The sequence below is a fragment of the Gracilinanus agilis genome, chromosome 1, assembly GCF_016433145.1.
Source record: "Gracilinanus agilis isolate LMUSP501 chromosome 1, AgileGrace, whole genome shotgun sequence".
Taxonomy (NCBI): Eukaryota; Metazoa; Chordata; class Mammalia; order Didelphimorphia; family Didelphidae; genus Gracilinanus; species Gracilinanus agilis.
In genome coordinates, this window is record NC_058130.1 from 571280018 (window position 1) to 571301651 (window position 21634).

The 21634-nt window shown below is 33.1% G+C and overlaps 1 protein-coding gene across 1 annotated transcript in view; it reads left to right on the plus strand.

Annotated features, from left to right (window-relative positions):
* The window catches only part of DOK6 (docking protein 6), a 411008-nt gene that overhangs the window by 356512 nt on the left and 32862 nt on the right, over positions 1–21634 (plus strand). Inside the window, 1 exon segment of the mRNA XM_044683327.1 lies at positions 15548–15665. Coding sequence (XP_044539262.1) covers positions 15548–15665 — 118 coding nt within the window.

Sequence of the window (21634 nt, forward strand, 5' to 3'; positions counted from 1 at the left end):
TTGAACTAAAAATCAAATAGTACCTCAGGTCAATTTAAGCATTCAATGTCAATTAGCTTTTTCAAAAGGATATTTACTTCAAATATCTACCAAGTACAAAAGTAAAAGTTACCTCTTTTGTTTTTAACTTAATTTTTATTTTTTCACATTATTTAATTTATTTCTTAGAATATTTTCCCATCTTACTCCCCTTCTACTTCTCTGTAGGGATGATAGAATTCTATAACTCAGTGAGAACATTTATTTCCTTTCTGAGCCTGTTATGACCATAAAGTTTAATCATTGCCTGTCACCACCCTTGTCCTCCCCTCCCTGTAATAAATTTTACTCCTCTTTATGTTATATAATTTACCCCATTCCATCTCTCCCTTCCCTTTTCTCACAGTGTAATCCTCTTTTTCACCCCCTGATTATTTTTATAAATCATATTATCATAATCAGCTTACTTCCTCACCCTCTAAGTATATTCCTTCTATCTGCTGTACTACTAAGAGTGTTTAAGAATATCCCTTTTCCATGTAGAAATGAAACATTTTGACCTTAATGAGTCCCTTAAATTTTCCCTTCTTTACCTTTTAAGGCTTCTTTTGGGTCTCATGTTTGGACTTCATATTTTTGTTGATGTTTTACTTATACCTCAGGAATATTTTGAAAACTTCTATCTTATTGAATATCCATTTTTCTCCTGGAATATACTCAATTGTGCTGCATAAGTGATTCTGGGTTGTAAACCTAGATCTTTCATCTTCCTGAATATCATTCCATGTATTCCATGTATTCCATGTATTATGGAAGCCACTAAGTCCTGTGTAATCTTGTTTGTAGCTCCATGGTATTTGAATTGTTTCTTTCTGGCTTCTTTCAGTATTTTCTCCTAGATTTGAGTGCTCTTGAATTTAGCTATTATATTCCTGGAGTTTCTTTCTGGAGGTGATTGTGGCTTCTTTCAATTTCAATTATATTTTCTTGATCAAGAATATCCAGGCAGCTTTCTTTGATAATTTCTTGTATAGTGATGCTCAAGTTTTTTGTTGGATTTTTTTGACACTGGCTTTTAGGTAGTCCAAAAATTCTTAAATTGTTTCTCCTATATCTATTTTTCCATGCCAGCTGTTTTTTCAATGAGATGACATATTTTCTTTTATTTTTTCATTCTATTGATTTTGTTTTATTGTTTTTTGATGTCTCATGAAATCAATCATTTCTAGTTGCTCAATTCTAATTTTTAAGGCCTGCTTTTCCTCTCTCAGCTTTTGAGTCTCCTTTTCCGTTTCTTCTTCCATTGCTTTCATTTCTCTTCCCCACTTTTCCTCTGTCTCTCTTAATTGGTTTTTGAAGTCCTTTTTGAGCTCTTACAGAATCTGTGTCCAATCCATATTTTTCTTTTGGATTTTGCATGTGTTTGCTTTGCTTTCATTATCTTCTTCTGTGCCTGTGCCTTTCTCTTTTTCTCCATAAAAATACTTTATAGTTAGGTGCTTTTTTTGTTGTCTGCTCATTTTTCCTACCTTTTATGGGTAGGCTCTGTTCTTTGGGAGGTTAGGGTACTCTCTTAAACTTCAATGCTTCCTTGATGCTACCCGTGGCTTTATTTCTGAGTTTCTTAACAGTTACCCCTAATGGTTTAGAAGCATTTTCTCTTTTATATCAGCTTCGTCTCTAGGGACAGTGGTTCAGACTTTCTGTATTGTGTGTGAAGTAAAATATTTAGGAGACCTCCATCTCAACTTTGAGCCTGAACACTCCAGTGATGGGTTATAGGAATCACAAAGCCAAGTGATCCCTGGTATCCCAGTGGGCATCCCTCAGTGTCAGTGCCAGAATTCTGGATCAAGCATAATGTGGCATGATATTTGAAAACCATTGGCCTATGATGTGGGGCTGAGAGGAGCAGATGTTTCAAAAAGCCAGTGTGAGAAACTGAGAGCATTCTCTTTTCTCAGGATCCATCTCTTGATCTAACTTACTCTCTGGATAATTTTATTATCTCTGATCTCTGACAAATGGTAGCTCAGAGTACCTCTACAATGAAGAACTGGATTTTCCCCTAAAGTTAAAAAGGCTGAAATATCTTTTTTCTCTTTCTTAACTAATAAATTCTTATAAATCTAGTAATAAGTTTACAAATTAATATTTGTTTTTAAAAATACCATTGTTCCCACCAAGTTCATTTCCGAAGGTGGCATTGATGCCAAATAAGTACTTGTTTCAGTTACAGTTGAAAATTGGGTTCCAAAGGTCATTCCTTTTTACCTGGTCATCAGACTCAGGACTTGACAAAATGTATCATGAAATCAGACTATCCTGGAGGTTTGTTCTCCTGACCTTTAAAAATTGGTAGCATTTAAACTTCTTAATTAATCTCCTTCATCTAAAATAAAATAGCAAAACAAATGATAAAGTGTAAAATTGGGGCCCATTTTCAAGAGGCCATAATACTCAGAGAGAAAAGATCCATGACTTCTTTCTTTACAACATTATCTATCACTGGACACTATGAGAGAAAGGGCAAACCAAGAACGGCAATACATCAAGAAGGAGAAATCTTGAGTACCAAACCATATTAAAATGTGATTGGGAAATTTGTAACAAAATAAAGAAGATATAATAAAACATAAATATTAATATGTGGTTTCTTAAGTCAATATCTGCTCACAGGAATCTTTATATATGATTTAGTTTTCCCTGTTTCTGTTTAACACAACTAATCTAGTGCCTCTAAAAAACACCCTCATTGTTTCAAAATACATTGAAAGAGGCTTCTTCAAACAATATACAAAGCACACTAAAACACAATATTGAATTTCTCATATTACGCTAAAATATCTTTATTATTTCCATTATATTTTATCATGACTCTCCTAGAATCAGGATTTCCACCCTTGCCACCCACCCCCAGCCTCCTCCCTGGAAGGAGACTCTGTCAGAAGCACTTTGAACATGGACCAGTTCTTACTTTGTTCTAAGACAAAAATGAAGCAGTCCCTGTTTATAGACTACCTACCCCTAAATATTGTACTTACTCATTCTGTGTGCATGGGCAAATTTTAACCTTACTGAGCCTTTGTTTTCTCCTTTATAAAATGGTACCAATAATATTTGCACAAACATAGAAAGATATTGTAAAAGGTATAGCATTTTATAAATTTGAGTTATTATCCTATGAGAGAATACTGAAAAAAAACCTTTTTTAGTACCAATTTCAAAAATAGAATTAAAATGTTATCTTTATATAATATGAAATATAGAAGAATGTTTGCAGTGATATTACTGAAGGGCAGAAGAGGTCCCTGATTTTAAACAGGCTCTTTTTCCCTTTCTGTTGTAAATGAAAACAAACAAAAAAAAAGTGCTTAGATAGAAATGATTTGAAAATTGAGCAGCAGCAAAAGATACAATCTCCTCTTAATTATTTTCAGTAATGGAGATGAGCAGAGGCTAGAAAAATCCATAAGATGGATAATCCCTTAATAATTTGCATTTATTTAGTTAGGGGATATGCTTTTACATTTCAGAACATTTCTGATATTCTTGGAATCATTTCAAACAAAATATAACACAACGTCACCTGACTGAGGAACAAAAAAATATGGTACTTTTTTTCCCTTATTCTGATCACTGCTCAATCTCATCCTACAATACCCTTCTTGATGGAAACAGCTTTCTGCAAATAGCTCTTAGCCCAAACAGAGCTGCCCTGCATTTATCTTCTCTGAAGCAGAAATACGATAAGTGCTTAGTTTTCTGAAGTCTAAGCAAGAATAAATACATGCTTATTAAGTGGAATAGATACCATTTACCATAAGCATCACTACTATAGTGCCTTACTTTTATGTAGCACTTTTAAAAAAATAGACAGATGTTTATCTACTGTAGGCAGCATATAAAGAAGGATCTATTTAACTTCTTCATAAAACAAATAATTAAGCAGAGTTCCAGTGGTTTTAATTTTCAGTGAACCTGAAAATAATGGCCTCCCCCACTCATGGGGTGGTCCCTCCATCCCATGGATTGAGAACTAGTTCTAAGAAAAGAGATTTAATTGACTAAAATATATGGATGCAATGATCAGCAATTTCCTGTAAACGATGGCCTATTATAAATTAAAGTTTGAGAAGATTAGATTAAGCCTTTCGTTTTCCACTCAGATATATTTTTAAATGAATTCAATAAAAAGTTGTTAACATCAAAAAACCTTTAGTTATGTTTTAGTTTACATATAGGATGTGTTCTGAATATTTAAAAATCCTTCCCACTGTGTTCAAACAACCCACATTTGTAATCATTTAACTTTCATGAACATTACTATCCTAAAGCATGAATCTTTAAAAGTCACATGCCAAAATTATTCTTACTATCCATAACCTTTTTTTCTTACTGTTTCTATGTATGGAAACTCTCCAAACTAACTGAAGCCATTTAATCCATATTCAGATATTACTATATGTGAAAATTTATGTCTAAGAAATCATTTACAAATCAAGGTCTAATTTTTTTGTTTTGTGGATTGTCTAGATTTAAATAAATGTTAATAATTCAAAATAATGTTAAAATGAATTTATATACATCTTTTCCTAAAGAACCAGTTACAAAACTTTTAATAGTACATCCCTGGCAAAAGAGAGTCTGATAGATTATTGAGTTCAATTCTTTATTATGTAAAGTATTGAGGCTCAAAGAAGCTATAGTATCTGGATATAGTCACAAAGCTAGTTAGAATTGGAGTTGAAATTATTCTGTGTCCTTTGCTGACTTGTCATCTTCTTCCAATGCTCGAAATATATGTTCTTTAAGATTCTGTCTTGAGATCTTCTCTATCTACACTATCCCTTGATGATTTACCTGTTCTTTTGGTTTTGCTCATCAACACAGTGCAGATGATGTCCAAATACACAATTATATTCCCCTTCCCATCTCTCTTCTAAAGCTCTATGGATGAAAGTGGGGAATCACTGGATTTAAAGACAAAAAACGTGAGTTCCCTTGTTGCTTCAGATACCTGTCAGCTATATTCCCCTGGTCAAGTCACTTACCCTCTTCTAGCTTCAATTTCCTCATCATTTAAATGGGAATAATTATAGCCCTTCTGTCATAGCATTCAAATGACATTATCATGTAAATATGTTTATAAAACTTAAAATGTTTTAAAAATGCAAGGTGCTTTTGTTATCGCTCCATTTTCAATACCTGAATTCAGAAACTCAAATCCAACATCTTTAAAACAGAATTAATTATCTCTTTCTGCCCCAAATCCTCTCTTCCCTAGAATTTCTTTATTTTTGTTAATAGCAGAGACACTTTCCCAGTCATCCAAAATCAGTGTTATGGAAAAATAATTAGTGTTATATTTGGAACGCCACCTCATCTTATATAGTAATTCAATATATAATTCCCATTATTCCTGCAATATCTCTCACAAAGAGGACCTCCTTTCTATTCCCACTTCAACCACCTTGGTTCACAATCTCATCTCTTCTTAGACAGACCATAAAACTATTGTTTAGCTTTCTTATTCATACTCCTTCATTCTGTCTACAATCAACCTCTTAGCTCATTTCTCAAATAAACCCATTAATATTATTATGTGGCTCATATACTCTAAAATAGTTTCTCATTTCTTGTGTTATAAAGTATAAATTCTTGAAACTAATTGTCTAGGTTCTCCGCCATTTGGTTCTAACCTATCCATTCAGCTTTATTTCATACATTCCTTCATATTTTCCATGTTCCAGCTAAAATGAATTAATCCTAGTACTTCAAGGTCGCTTTCTGGCCTGCCCTATCATGTTTCTTTCTGCCTTTGTTGTTGATGCATTTACTAACTATATGATGCTGGGCAAGTCACTTTACCCTCTTACCTTAGTTTTTTCCTTCTGCAAAGTGGACTGCTTCAATTATAATTTTTAATACAAAATTGAATAATAGTGGTGATAGTGGGTCATTGCTTCACCCCTGATCTTTTTGTGAAGATTTCTAGCTTATCTTCATTAAAGATAATACACACTTTTGCATATGAAACTACACATTTAAGAGAGGTTCTTTATATACCCATATTTTGTAGTGATTTTTAAAGGAATGTATATTGTTTTGTGTCAAATACTTTTTGTGCATCTATCGATATAATCTTTTTTTGTTGTTTTAGTTACTCCTATGGTCAGTTTTTCAGATATTTTTCCTAATATTGAACTAGCCCTACATTCCTGATATAAATTTAATCTGTTCAGAGAATTTGATGTTTGTGATATATTGCTATAATCTCCATGTTAGCATTTTAATGAAAATTTGTACATCAGTATTCATTAGGAAAATTGGCTTGTGGTATTCTTTCCATAATTTTGCTTTCCTTGGCTTAGCTATCAATAAAACATTTTTGTCAGAAAAGAAATTTCACAGAATTCCTTTTTTTACCTATTTTTTCATTAGAGTATATTGTGTTGGGATTAATTGTTCTTTAAATACATGGTAGGATTCATTTGTAAGTCATCATATCCTGCAGATTTTTTCTTAGGCAACTCATTGATGGCTTGTTCAATTTCTCTTTCCAAGATAATATTATTTAAGCTTTATATTCTGTTAATCTGTTCAATTTATATATTTTAGAATATAAAGTCATTTCATATATATCATCATATTTAAATGGTACATATGGACATAATATCTCCTTATATTTTTTTAATTCCATCTTCATTGTTGATGATTTCACTCATTTAAATTTTATACTAGTAAATTCATTTTCTTCTTTCTTTTTTCAAATTAAATTAACCAACTGTTTATGTATTTTATTAGTTTTGTTTTTTTTTAAATAAAATCATTTCATTAGATCAAAGGAGCTTTTGTTCTTTCAATTTTATTAACCTCTCATTTGATATTTTGGATTTCCCTTTCAGTGTTTGATTGGGAACTTTTGTTATTTTTGTTGTCATTTCTGTTGAATCCTTCAGTCACATCTAACTCTTTGTGCTTCCATTGACAATCATATGCTAAGCCCTTCTATCTTTCAATCTTCCACAGTCTGCCAGTCTGTCCAAGCTCATGTTCATTGTTCTCATACCATATTTCTCATCCTCTTCTCTCCCCCTTTCCCTTTGCCTTCAATCTTTCTGAACATGGGTGATTTTTCCACTGTGTCATATCTTTTCTTAATTATATGACCAAAGTATTTAAGTTTCAGCATTTGTCCTTGCAAAAATAGTCTAAATTAATTTCTTTAAGTATTGACTGATTTGATGTCCTTGTCCAAAAATCTCTCAGAAGTGTTGTCAAATACCATAGTTTGAAAGCCTCCATTTTCTGGTGCTGAGTTTCCTTATAGTCCCTCTGTCATAGCCATTAAGTACCACTGGAAGAACCATGACTTTGGCTATATGAACTTTGTCAGCAAAGTAATGTCTCTTCTCTTTAGTATTGTTTCCAGATTTGCCATAGTTTCCCTTCCAAGGAGCAATCATCTTTTAATTTCATAGCTAATGTTGCCATCTGTAGTAATCTTTAAAATCAAAAATAAAAATAAAATCTGATACTGCTTCCATTTATTTTTCCACTATTTCCCAGGATTTTTTATGTTAAACTTAAATCCAGCTTTTGAAGTCTGCTCTCATACTCATCAAGAGATTTCTTAATTCTTCTTTGTTTTCTGCTATCAAAATGGTGTCACTTGCATATCTAAGTTTCTAGTTATTTCTCTTGGCAACCTTAATGCAGGTTTTTAAAAAATGTATTTAGCCTGGCACTTTTCATTTTGTACTCTGCACAAGCATATAAGATAAATAAATAAGGTGATAAGATACAGTATTGGCTTGTGCCATAAGAAATGACAAACAAAATGATCACAAAAAAACTGGGAAAGACATATGAAGGAATGCAAAGTGAAGTGAACAGAACCAGGAAAATGTTGTACATATTAACAGGAATAAAGTATGGTGATCAGCTATGAATGATAACTATTATCAACAAGGCAAGGATCCAGGACAACTCTAAGGTACTCATGACAAAAAAGGATGTCCACTAACCTATAAAAAAGAGTCCAAATGCAGATTGAAAGTTGTCATTTTTCACTTTATTTCCTCCATGAATTTTTCTCTAGTATAAGCAATATGTGTCTTGTTTCACAACATGAGAAACATGGAAATATGTATACTTGTTAATTTATATGTAACCTGTATCATATTAACTGCCTTCTTAGGGATGGGAGAGGGTGAGAGAGGGGAAAAATAGGTTGCAAAATGCCAGAAAATGAATATTAAAATTTTTATCAATATGCAATCTGGAAAAATTATCATTTAACATAAAAAGATACAATCTTGCTGTTCTCTTTTCCCATTCTTAAACCCATCAAATATCCCATGTTTGATTTTAACTGTTAGTTCCTGACCCACATTCAGATTCCTTAGGAGACAAATAAAATGATTCTCTTTGAGGTCTTGCCACACATTGTTGTAATCCACACAAAGGTTTTAGTTTAGTCAATGAAGCAGAAGTAGGTGATTTTTTTTTCTGGAACTTGGTTGCTTTCTCCATAATCTAGCTAATGTCAGCAAATCTGGTCGCTACTTCCTCTGCCGCTTTAAAAGCCAGCCTACACATCTGGCAATTCTCAGTTCAGATATTGCTGAAGCCTAGCTTACCAAATGTTAATTATAACCTTGCTGGTGTGTAAAATGAATGTAATTGTTCAGTAATTTGAACATATTTTGACTTTGCCCTTGTTTAGGAGTGAGATATAAGGAGATATTTCCAAATCTAGTAGCCACTGTTGAGCTTTCAAAATTTGCTGTGGTATTAAGTATAGGACTTCAACATCAGCACACTTTTTTTTGGATTTTAAATAGCCCAGCTGGAATTTCAACACCTTCATTACCCTTGTTGTTAGCAGTGATTCTTAAGGCCCATTTGACTCCATTCTCCCCTCTAGATCAGTAAACATACCATTGTAGTTGTCAGTGATGTTAATATCTTTAGTGCAGAATTCTTCTATATATTTTTGCCACCTCTTCTTAATCTCTTCTACTTCTGTTAAATTTCTGTTATTTTTGTCTTTTATTATGCCCACTTGATAGAAATCTGGCTTATCAATATGTATTGATGTGAACTATTAACCTACATCATTACATCTGTGTAAGGTATTCTTCAGGAGCCTCCCAAAAAGAAAATGTTAATGTTATTGATACAATCTCTTTAGACCATCCAACAAGCTTCCAATTATCACTACATCTAATAATTGAGCTACCTAGTTCTATTTCAGTCCTTCTGTATTCTCTTTTTACCATGAAGAGAATGATCAATATAAATCAAAGCTCCAGCAAAGGATACAAGCATTCTGTGGGTCCCATATTCCCTTCTCAACACATACCATGCAGTATATTTTCCTATAAAAAGAAAAACAATTTGACAAACATTGGTTTAGTTCTCATACTGCAACAAAATATTGGAAGAAAAAATGCCAAAGGATAGAACAAATTATTGTAGAAGTAGGAAGAGGGCAACTCAAAGATAAAATATAAATTTATTTTGTTTGTATTTTTTATTAAGTTGTTTTTTTGACCTATTTGCAAAGCTATCATTTTCTGTTAGAAAATATGATTTAATATTTCAGCAACTGACTTAGAGTAACTTTAATTACTTTTGTAATGCAACTTGTTAATTGTGAGAAATGCCTGTATGACTTGGATCTACAGAGATAAGGATTTACTTGGATAGAATATTCTCTCCCTCTCTAGAAAATAAGTCTTGTTATATTAGTTTAGAGATAAGAAGTAGAGAAACTGGCTTGAGAAAAAATTGGAGTTTGAAAGATCTGAGGCAGTGTCAGTTTCAAATGATGACAGTGTGTGTGTGGGGGAGGTGTATGGTTTTTCTATGACAGTTATTCTCTCTGGGAGTGGCAGTTGGTCTCTGGCAGTTGGCAGAGTCACACACAGGGACTCTCTCTCTCAGAGCTGGAGGAGGTAACATCTTTGCCTCTCACTTTCTGAGGGAAAGACCTGAAGGAGCTTAGTGTTTTCTTTTTCCAACTTGGGAAACACTATTGGCTATCTATTGCTGTTTTTATAGTTTGATTTAACTCTGAGAAGACCAAAGAAAACCCTGGTCTTTGGTTTTGGAGTTTGCTAAGGCTCTGAGTCCTAACTTGATTCTTGTTGAGACTCAACCAGCTAGCCTTTGTTATTTTTATAATGTAGATGTGAAGTTAAAAATTATAAGGATAATAGTGGTAGTTTATTTAGAATACTAAAAATTTTGGTTAGTCTGTTGAAAGCTATCCAACAGCTCCAGAAATCTGATAAGGGGATGCTTTAGGTGAGAAAGAATGAAACTGGAGACTGTCTGTCAGCTCATGGCTGCTCCATTGACCAGCAATGAGCTTGAGATTTATTTTATACAGTATTCAACCAAACCCATTTTCACCCAAAGCCCAATGAAGTTTCACAGCTGCCTAGACACAGAATTACCTCATCATTGATATATAGTTTTACAAAGAATTTTCTCATGAAGATAATACCAATGAGAAAAAAGTCCCAAGATTAAAAATGAGCCTCACTTTATCTAAAAGTTATTTTGGTAAAAAGCTTCCATATTTTGAAAGATACATTAAAGAATGAGCCTTTGAGATTATGTGGAGTATGGGGTGGAAAGTACCTAGCTGAATATGAAGGGTGTCTGACGCTGCCTACTTTGACCTTGGCTATCTAGGAAGAAATTACAGGGCCAGGCCAGCTTCTACTGATTTCTGCTCTTTTCTCTTAGGAAAAGTTACAGACTCCTCAACTGCTGTTTTACTATAGAGTACTTTAAATGCTTTCTATAAAACTTAAAGCTGTTTTAGAGAATTTAGATTGATATATTTTCAATAATAAAAGGAGCCACAGAGAGGGGTCAAACATTTTGGTTAGGCCATCCATTCTGTAACTGATTTTCAGTTCATAGAAACCAGCATAGATTAAACTAAAGGACCTAATTTCTCTGAGTGGCTTCCAACATTAGTCAGCTAAGGAAGGATTAGTGTAGCCTGTGAAAACAGGAATTTTATTTGGGTGGAGTTAGAATCCCTTAGAGTTAGAAATCCTTTTTCCTTATATACTCTCAATAATAGGTTTTTGTTGTTGTTGTTGTTTTTTGTTTTTTTGTTTTTTTATAACAAGAGTCTCTTTAGCATCCTTGAGCCTGGCCCTGAAGAGAAGTTCACATATGAGCTTCACTTCACTTTATCATTGAAGATACTTTTGATTAAATCTATCAAAAGTATCTGAACAGTTTTGTACCTTTATTTGCATAGTTTTCCCCATTTATTTTTATAATTTACACCCCGTAGAATATTATAAGGAGAACCTATTTGCATTGGAAAGATTTAAGTATATATTTTGTTTTAGTAAACATATTCATTAAATCACATTTTAACATGGGAGTCCTAAAAACCAAAGTATTAAATATTTGAAATGAAAAATTAATTTCATAAATTCTTTGCCAGGAAAATATTTCTATATGTAACATTTAAATATTCATGTTCCCTAATTTTCTTTCTAATAAAAATATTACTTTGGTCTGTATGCAGTGTTAAAAAGGCTTTCCTAAATCTATATACTGGTCAGAAGACAATCATTCTATCATATTTTATTTATGTTAAGTCTCTGCTATAGAGTTTTTTTCTGTAGGCCTGACATGTCCACAGTAGGAGAAACAGATGGCTCCCTCAGGGCAGCAATGAGACATGTGGAATTTGATAGTTATTATGGGATTGACCATGTGGCTGGAAATGATTGTTTTCTACTTTGCCAAGAAGGAAAACTCAAACAGACATTATCACTGTCTCAGTGTTTTTGAACCACAAACATATTTACAGAGGCACCTGTATCTGAGAGTCAGATAAACAAATAGATCCTCTAATGACATATTTAGATCATCTGAGAAAAGTACTACTGATGCTCAGAATCATACAAAAATATATGTGTATGCCTTTCATGAGGCAGTTTATGAGTTGAAAAAATGTGTATCCAAATTTTTTAAGTGTATTTTAGCAAGACTTTTCAAACAGGATATATTTTATCTTGATTTTTTTGGTCCAAAACGTAGGGCAACTGGGTTTAAGGTTTTCTATTAAAAAAATCAAATATTCTTTCTTCTTAAAATAGTTCATGTGTTTGACAAAAAATGAAAAATCAATGGCAACTGTGTCTTAAGTGCTTCGTGATCAAGCCCATTACTGATGGCTAGGAAGCATGTCTATTTGCAGGAAGAAATGAACACATGAGTTTGATGTGGATTGGACATTAAAGAATACATATTCCTCAATTAAAAAGAATATTTCAGGGGTCTTTCCCATGGAGCTAAAAAGGCTAGGAAAAAAAAGAGTGAAATTATCTCCTATGGAGAGAAACACAAGGAGAGAAAATAATCTGAATTATATATTTCAATTGTAATAAATAGAAAAAAACCCATTTTATCCATATGTTTGCAAAGAAAGTACATTTTTCTCTCCTGCTTTCTGGGCAATAAATCCTTGGATAAATTGCCACAAACGCAGGCCTAAGACCACTGAGTGGTGTTATGGATGACAGAGTTCCTAGTTGCCTGCCAACTGAACAGTCAGTAGTTTAAGTACTTTTAGCCAAAAAGATACTGAAAGTATGTCTAAGCGATTGGTACCTAATGTGTCAAATTAATTTGTTGCAAGAAACTACAAGGCCCAATATTCTTATATTGCAAAGCTGCTACCTTTAAACTAGTTTCTCTATTGATTTAATGATGTATAATGTACCTCAACTTTAAGAAAGAATTAAAGACAGTATATGTAGTAAAAATATGCATGTCTATATATAAGGGCAAATTCAATCAATAAACATTTATTAAGCACCTACTACTGTGGTAGGCATTATGCCAAGCTCTTGGGAAAGAAATGTGGAAAAGACGTCCCTACTCTTTAGGAGTTTATAACCCTTTGGGGAAAGATAGTAGACTAAAGGAAGCTAAAAAGGAGTTGAGAGTGATGGGGAAGGAAGGCAAATGACAGGGGTATTCAGGGAAGGTAACTGGCAGAGTGAATGATGGAGAGGTCCAAAATATTATTACTTTTTCATTTTTACCTTTTTATGCCTCTTGTGAGTCTTCTATTTAAATGTCAAACTTTCTATTTGACTCTGGTCTTTTCATCAAAAATGTTTGAAAGTCAACTATTTGAACAAATATCCATTTTTTTCCCTTGAAGTATTTTACTGTTTTTTTCTGGGTAGCTTATTCTTGTTCTTAATTCTGGCTCCATTGCCTTCCAGAATATCATACTTCAAACCTTCCAGTCTTTTAATACAAAATTGCCTGCCATTGTGAAAGTAGCTCTACAGTATCAGAATTTGGGTGGGGAGGGGGTTCTTTGTAATATATTCTACTTGACCAAGGAATTCTGGAATTTGGCTATAAAATTCCTTGGAGTTTTCATTTTATAGTTAATTAAAGGATGTGGTTAATGGATACCTTAGGTTTCTGTTTTATCCTCTAATTTTAAGATATGAGAACAGTTTTCCTTTATAATTTCTTGAAATATGATGTTTAGGAATTTTTGTATCATGGGTTTCAGGTAACCTAAAATTTTTAAATTATGAATCCTTGATTTATATTCCATATCAGTTGTTTTTCCAAGAATATATTTCACATTTTTTACTATGTCCTTCTTTTGACTTTGTCTTATTGTTTATTGATGCCTCATTAAGTTATAACCTTCAACTTGCCCAACTACATTTTTTAAGGAATTATTTTAGTCAGTGAGTTTTATACCTCTTTTTCCTCTTGAACAATTCTAATTTTTAAAGGGTTCTTTTCTTCAGTAATTTTTTGTCTCTTTTGCCATTTGGCCTATTCTGTTTTTTAAAGTGTTATTACTTACAATATTTTTGTGCCTCTTTTTACGACCTATTAATTCTCTTTTGATACTTTCCTTTATCACTCTTATCTTTTCTCAAGCACTTCCAGAACTTCTTGTTTGGCTTCTGTACAGTTTTCATTTTCTTTGATATTTTGCTTGGAACTAATATGCTGTTGCTGTCTTCTTCTGTATTTGTGTTTTTATCTTCCTTGTAATCATAGTAGATTTTTATGATCAGGTGCTCTTTTTGTTGTTAGCTTATTTCTTTCAGCCTATTTCTTGACTTTTAACTTTATGTTAATCTTGGTCTCTGCTTCTGGGTTATTAATAGGTGCTTGGGACACTGTCCCAGTTACCAGTCTTTTTTTTTCACTACTATTTTCACAGCTAGTTTTAAAGGCTTATAAGTTTTTACTGCTTCTAGGGTGGTGTGAGTCAGGGAGAGATGTGGTCTTTGCTTACCTAGCCTATGCTCTGGCCTTTACCCAGGAAGGGCTTTTGACATCCTGCACTTTCAAATGTTGGCACTACCCTCTTCTCTGGAATTGCAATCTGTAAGTGTCATAGGCAATACAACAAGGTCCTACACTCAGGGCTACATTAGGGTCCCCTGTAATCTCTTTCTGACTAGCTGCAGGATTCCCTTATCTTCTTTGGATTGAGAGCTCCTTAAGCTACTTCTGCTACTGTCTTAGCTACCCAGAACCACTGTTTGTGTTGCTACTATGTGCAATTTCTTCACCTCTGATTCTCAGATATAAGCTTTTTTTTCCATTGTGAAAGTGAGGGACTTGAGATTTAGTGACTAGCCCAATGCAACGGATTACTTGAAGATCTAGAGTTGAGTTTTTATAAGCCTAAGTAAGCTGCTCTTTTTTTAAAACTAAACCACAAGAATAAGAGAAATAAGACTGAATTCACTTTTCCTTTGGTTTATTTCTGTATCTTTCCTATGTAGAGCTATTTAGCATAAATAATCCTATGGTAATTGAAAATATGAATGAGCCAAATGCCATCAGTAAATTTAAATCCATTGTGATTGCCCTCATTAGGCTTTGTATATCTATTGGAGCTCAGTACTTATTCAGAATATCTCATCACATCCATGCCCAGGAAAACTGAGTGAGATAAGTATATATTAATGGAGAAAAACTCCAGAATACATGAGATTAATAAGTTGGGAGTTACTGGACCATTTATTGCTATTTTGTTTTCATAAGAATGTTTAAGTTGCATTATCATATAATTATTTCAGTTCTATTCATTTTTATAACCAATTTATCTACAGAAATCAGACCTGCCTGAAATTTCCCAGGTGGAAGACATTAAACATCATTATGTCTCTGAGACAATTATTTTGAAATTATCTCAATGATAACTTAGAAAATCGCACCAGACACTGAATAGTGATTGTATTTTAATTTTATATTTGTTTGGATTGCTGTAAATAGAGGTACAGAATTCAGCATTTATCCATGGAATTTGTGACAACAATTGTTAACATTTAAAAATCCTTTCAAGGTTTGCAAATTGTTTTACATATATTATCTCATTTGTTCTTTACAACAACCTGGCTAGATGGGAGCTATTATTTTTGCTTTTTTATCAGAATACTGAAGCTTAGAAAGATCAAGTTATTTCTTGAGACTTTTGAGCAAATCCATGTATCATGGCCTTTACTTATTATTCTTTGCAGAGTTGGAGGCTGAAGAATGGTGCAAACATCTTTGCATGGAGTGTCTAGGAACCAGGCTAAATGACATAAGCCTTGGGGAACCTGATCTGCTGGCTGCAGGAGTACAGAGGGAACAAAATGGTATGTGTCATATTTAATGTCATAATACTAAGTCATAATGTTAGAAGCTTGGGGTAGAGGAGATCTAACAATCATATGGATTTATGTGGTTAGTCTAGGGATTTTAAATTTTGTAAATAATGTAATAATATGTATAATTATTAAGGAAAACATTTTAGCACTTGGATATATAAAACATTTTATATGATTTCATTAATATAAATATGTTATGTATATTACACATGTAATCCTATTGATTTTGTTTTATGCATTTAAAAAATTTATACTTAGAAGGGGTCCTTGAGCTTTACTAAGGGTTTCATGTAAAAAATGCTAAGAATCTCTGATTTAATCCAATCTTCTCATTTAATGGAAACTAGGGAATAGAGAGACTAAGTGGCTTTCTAAAAGGTTACGTAGCTAATGAGGAGGGCAAAATCAGGATCCAACCCAAGTTTTCTGACTCCAAAACCAATCAGGAATTGTCAATTATCTAATTTTTTAAATGAAGCAATTAAGAATTTCCATTACTTACATGAATTTCCCAGTCACATGGCTACCTGGCTACAATATCAAGAACCCAGATTCCCCAACCCAGCCCAGTATTCTTATATCATTGACAAAAATAATATAATCACTAAGAGTGCTATGATTTAGCAAAATGCCATAGTCAAATTCTGGTTCTACCATTTACTACCAATATAGTCTTAAACCAGAAATTTCATCCTTTGTTATAAAAACAAGATAAAAGATTTAATTTGTATGAGAAACATAAGTGGAAAAATCCTTTCTTAATGTAGACCAACACTTAGTCTGTAAGTGATATTTTCGGGGTTCCTGTGACACTGGGAAGCTAAGGATCATACAAGCAGTATGGGTAAGAAGTATAAATTGAATCAAAGTCTTTTGACTCTGAGGCCAATTGTCTATTTCACTTGACATGCTACCTCTTCTAAAAATGAGGTAATTGAATTATATAACCTAAAATTTCCTTTCCAAATCCAAATTATTTGATTAAGTGAATTCACATGATTGATATAATTTTATTTCCAATTCATTTCAGTTCAGTCCTCAATGGGGTCTAAAGTTTTGGTTTTGTATCTAGTAGCAACTCTTCAACCCAATCAAACATGTTTTTATTAGGGACCTCATACATGTATCATAAATCATAGATTTATTTTTTTAATTTTTTAGAAAAATTTTCCATGGTTCCATGATTCATGTTCTTTCTTCAACCCCCAAAGTACCCCCCCCACCGTAGTTGACATGCATTTCCATTGGGTTTTATATGTATCATTAATCAAGACCTATTTCCATATAATATTGGTAATGGTACTGGGGTGGTCATTTAGAGTCTACATCCCAAATCATATCCCTGTCAACCTATGTGTTCAAACAGTTGTTTTTCTTCTGTGTTTCTACTCCCACAGTTCTTTCTCTGGATGTGGATAGCATTCTTTCTCATAAGTCCCTTAGAATTATTGTGAATCATTGCATTGCTGCTAGTAGAGAAGTCCATTACATTTGATTTTACCACAGAGTATGAGTCTTGGTGTATAGTGTTCTCTTGGTTCTACTTTTTTCATTCTGCATCAGTTCCAGGAGGTTGTTCCAGTTCACATGGAATTCCTCCAGTTCATTATTCCTTTGAGGACAATAGTATTCCATCACCAACAGATACCACAATTTGTTCAGCCATTCCCAAATTGAAGGATATACCCTCGTTTTCCACTTTTTTGCTACTACAAAGAGCACAACTATAAATATTTTTGTACAAGTCTTTTTATTTATTATCTCTTTAGGGTATAAACCCAGCAGTGGTATGGCTGGATCAAAGGGAAGACAGTCTTTTAGTGCCCTTTGGGCATAGTTCCAATTGCCATCCAGAATGGTTGGATCAATTCACAACTCTATCAGCAATGTATTAGTGTTGCAATTTTGCCACATCCCCTACAACATTTATTACTTTCCTTTGCTATCATGTTAAATAATCTGCTAAGTGTAAGGTGGTACCTCAGAGTTGTTTTATTTGCATTTCTCTAATTATAAGAGATTTAGAATACCTTTTACATGTGTGTATTGATAGTTTTGATTTATCTGAAAATTGCCTTTTCATGTCCCTTGCCCATTTATCAATTGGTGAATGGATTGATTTTTTTGTACAATTGCTTTAGCTCCTTATATATTTCAGTAATTAGACCTTTGTCAGAGTTTTTTGTTATAAAGTTTTTTTCACAATTTGTTGATTCCCTTCTAATTTTGGTTGCATTGGTTTTGTTAGTATAAAAACTTTTAAATTTAATGAAATCAAAATTATTTAGTTTACATTTTGTAATTTTTTCTAACTCTTGCTTGGTTTTAAAATCTTTTCTTTCCCAGAGAACTGACAAGTATACTATTCTGTGTTTGCCTAATTTACTCATAGTTTCCTTCTTTATAGTCATGTCATTCACCCATTCTGAATTTATCTTGGTTTAGGGTGTGAGATGTTGATCTAGATCCAATCTCTCCCCTACTCTTTTCCAATTTTCCCAGCAGTTTTTGTCAAATAGTGGATTTTTATCCCCAAGACTGGGATGTTTGGGTTTATCATAGACTACTTGCTGAGGTCACTTAGCTCAAGTCTATTCCACTAATCCTCCCTTCTGTCTCTTAGCCAGTACCATATTGTTTTGATGTCCACTGCTTTATAGTACAGTTTAAGATCTAGTACTTCTAGGCCACCTTCCTTCACATTTTTTTTCATTATTTCCCTTGATATTCTTGATCTTTTATACTTCCAATTGAACTTTGTTATAGTTTTTTTTTCTAATTCATTAAAAAAGTTCCTTGGCAGTTTGATAGGTATGGCACTAAATAAGTAAATTAATTTGGGTAGAATGGTCATTTTTATTATATTAGCTTGTCCTACCACGAGCAATCAATATTTTTTCCAATTGTTTAGATCTAGTTCTAATTGTTTGGAAAATGTTTTGAGGTTGTGTTCATATAATTCCCATGTTTGTTTTGGTAGATAGATTCCTAAGTATTTTATATTGTCTAGGGTAGTGATGGGCAAACTACGGCCCATGGACCAGATGTGGGGTGGGGGGAAGAGGGTGAAGGTGGGATAGGGGCTCCCTGAAATGTTCGATCTGGCTGCACAACATTATTCCTAATCTGAAAAATACAATAAGTAGGACACAATACAATGAACCTTCAAAGACTTGCCTTAGAAACAGACTGACAGATGAGTATTTCCTTTCCTTGGGGCCCCTCTTTAAAAAGTTTGCCCATCTCTAGTCTAGGGTGATTTTAAATAGCATTTCTCTTTCTAACTCTTGCTGCTGAGATTTGTAGGAAATATACAGAAATGCTAATGATTTATGTGCATTTAATTTGTATCCTGCAACTTTGCTAAAATTGTTGGTTATTTCCACTAGCTTTTTAGTTGATTCTCTAGGATTTTTGAAGACCATCATATCATCTAAAAAGAGTGATAGCTTGATCTCTTCATTGCCTATTTTAATACCTTCAATGCTCTTTTTCTTCTCTAATTGCTACTGCAGTACAATGTTAAATAATAGAGATAATAATGGTCATCCTTGTTTCACTCCTGATCTTATTGGGAATGCTTCTAATTTATCCCCATTGAAGATGATATTTGTCGATTGTTTAAGATATGTACTGTTTATTATTTTTAGGAAAGGCCCTTCTTTCTTATACTTTTTAGTGTTTTCAATAGGAATGGGTGTTGTATTTTGTCAAAGGCTTTTTCCACATCTATCGAGATAATCATGTGATTTTTGTTTGTTTGCTTTTTGTTATTGTCAATTATGTGAATGGTTTTCCTAATATTGAACCATCCTTGCATTCCTGGTATAAATCTCATCTGATCATAATGAATAACCTTCGTGATCACTTGCTGGAGTCTTTTTGTTATTATTCTATTTAAGATTTTTGCATCTGTGTTAATTAAGGTGATTGTTCTTTCTCTGTGTTTGATCTACCTGGCTTTGAGACCAGTACCATATTTTTGTCACGAAAGGGATTTGGTAGAACTTCTGCTTTGTTTATTATGTCAAATAGTTTGCATAGTATTGGGGTTAGTTGTCTTTGAATGTTTGATAGAATTCACTTGTGAATCCATCTTGTCCTGGGAATTTTTTCTTAGGGAGTTCTTTGATGGCTTGTTTGATTTCTTTTTCTAATATGGGATTATTTAAGTATTCTATTTCTTCTGCTATTAATCTAGGCAATTTATATTTTGGTAAATATTCATCTATAACATCTTGATTGCCATATTTATTGCCATGTAATTGTGCCAAATAGTTTTTAATGATTGCCTTAATTTCTTCTCTTTAGCGGAGAGGTCTCCCTTTTCTTCTTTGATACTATTAATTTGGTTTTCTTCTTTCATTTTTTTATTAGATTTACTAGTACTTTATAAATTTTATTTGTTTTTTCAAAGTACCAGCTTCTAGTCATATTCATCAGTTCAATAGTTCTTTTGATTTCAATTTCATTAATTTCTCCTTTAATTTTAGGATCTCTTATTTAGTTTTCAACTGGGGATTTTTAATTTGTTTGCTTTCTAATTTTTTTAAGTTGCATGCCCAATTCATTGACCTCTGCCCTCCATATTTTGTTAATACATGCACTCAAGGATATAAATTTCCCCCTGGGTGCTGCTTTGGCTGCATCCCATATAGTTTGGTAGGATGTCTCATGATTGTTATTCTTTTCAAGAACTTATTTATTGTTTCTATGATTTGTTCTTTAACTGATTTTGGAGAATCATATTATTTAATTTCCAATTTTTGATTTCACTATCCATGTACCCTTAATAATTATTATTTTTATTGCATTATGATCTGATAAGGTTACATTTATTATTTCTGTTCTTTTGTATGTTTGCTGTGTTTCTGTGCCCTAATACATAGTCCGTCTTTCTGAATGTACCATTTGCTGCTAAAAAGGTACATTCCTTTTTGTCTCTATTTATTTTTCTACACATGTCTGTTAACTGTAATTTTTCCAAGATTTCATTCACATATCTTACCTCTTTCTTATATATTCTTTGGTTTGATTTATCTAGATGTGATAGAGGAATGTTAAGGTATCCAACTAGTATAGTTCTATTATCTATTTCCTTCTTGAGCTCCACCAATTTCTCTTTTAGAAATTTTGATGTGATACCATTTGGTGCATACATGCTGGTTATTGTCTCATTGTCTATACTGCCTTTTATCAGGATGTATTCACCTTCCCTATCTCTTTGAATAAGATCTATCTTTACTTTGCCTTTGTCAGATACCATGATTGCAATGTCTGCCTTATATTTCTCAGTCGTATCCCAATATATTTTGCTCCAACCTTTTACTTTTACCCTGTGTGTGGCTATCTGCCTCATGGGTGTTTCTTGTAGACAACATATGGTAGGATTTTGGTCTTTAATCCACTCTGCTATTTGCTTCTGTTTTATGGGAAAGTTATCTCATTCACATTCTGAGTAATAATGTCATCTGTGTATTCCCCAACATTTTGAATTCCTCTCCTTATTCTGCCCTTTCTTCTTTTACTATTTCCTTTTAAACAAGTGGTTTGCTTTTAATCAGACCCCCTTATCCTCACCCTCAGTTTACTTCCCTTTCTGCTCCCTCCCATTTCATATCCCTCTTATTGTTTTTTGGGGTCTTTTAAATTCCTTACCCCTTCTCTTCCCCTCCTTTTTTGAACTCCTTTCCCCACTACCCCACCTTGGTTTTCCCCTTCTTACTTTCCCTTAATGGTAAGATAGAATTCAATATCCCAATGGATCTAGTTGCTCTTCCTTCTCAGAGTTCATTCCACTGAAAGTAAGGTTTAAGTACTACCTATTAACACTCTTCCTCTCTTTCTTATAATAATATTCATCCCCTCCCCTTCCCATGAGCTTCTTTGTGTGGTATAGATTATCCTATTCTTCTTATTCCTTCAAGTTTCTCTTGTTACCATATTCTATTTCCCCC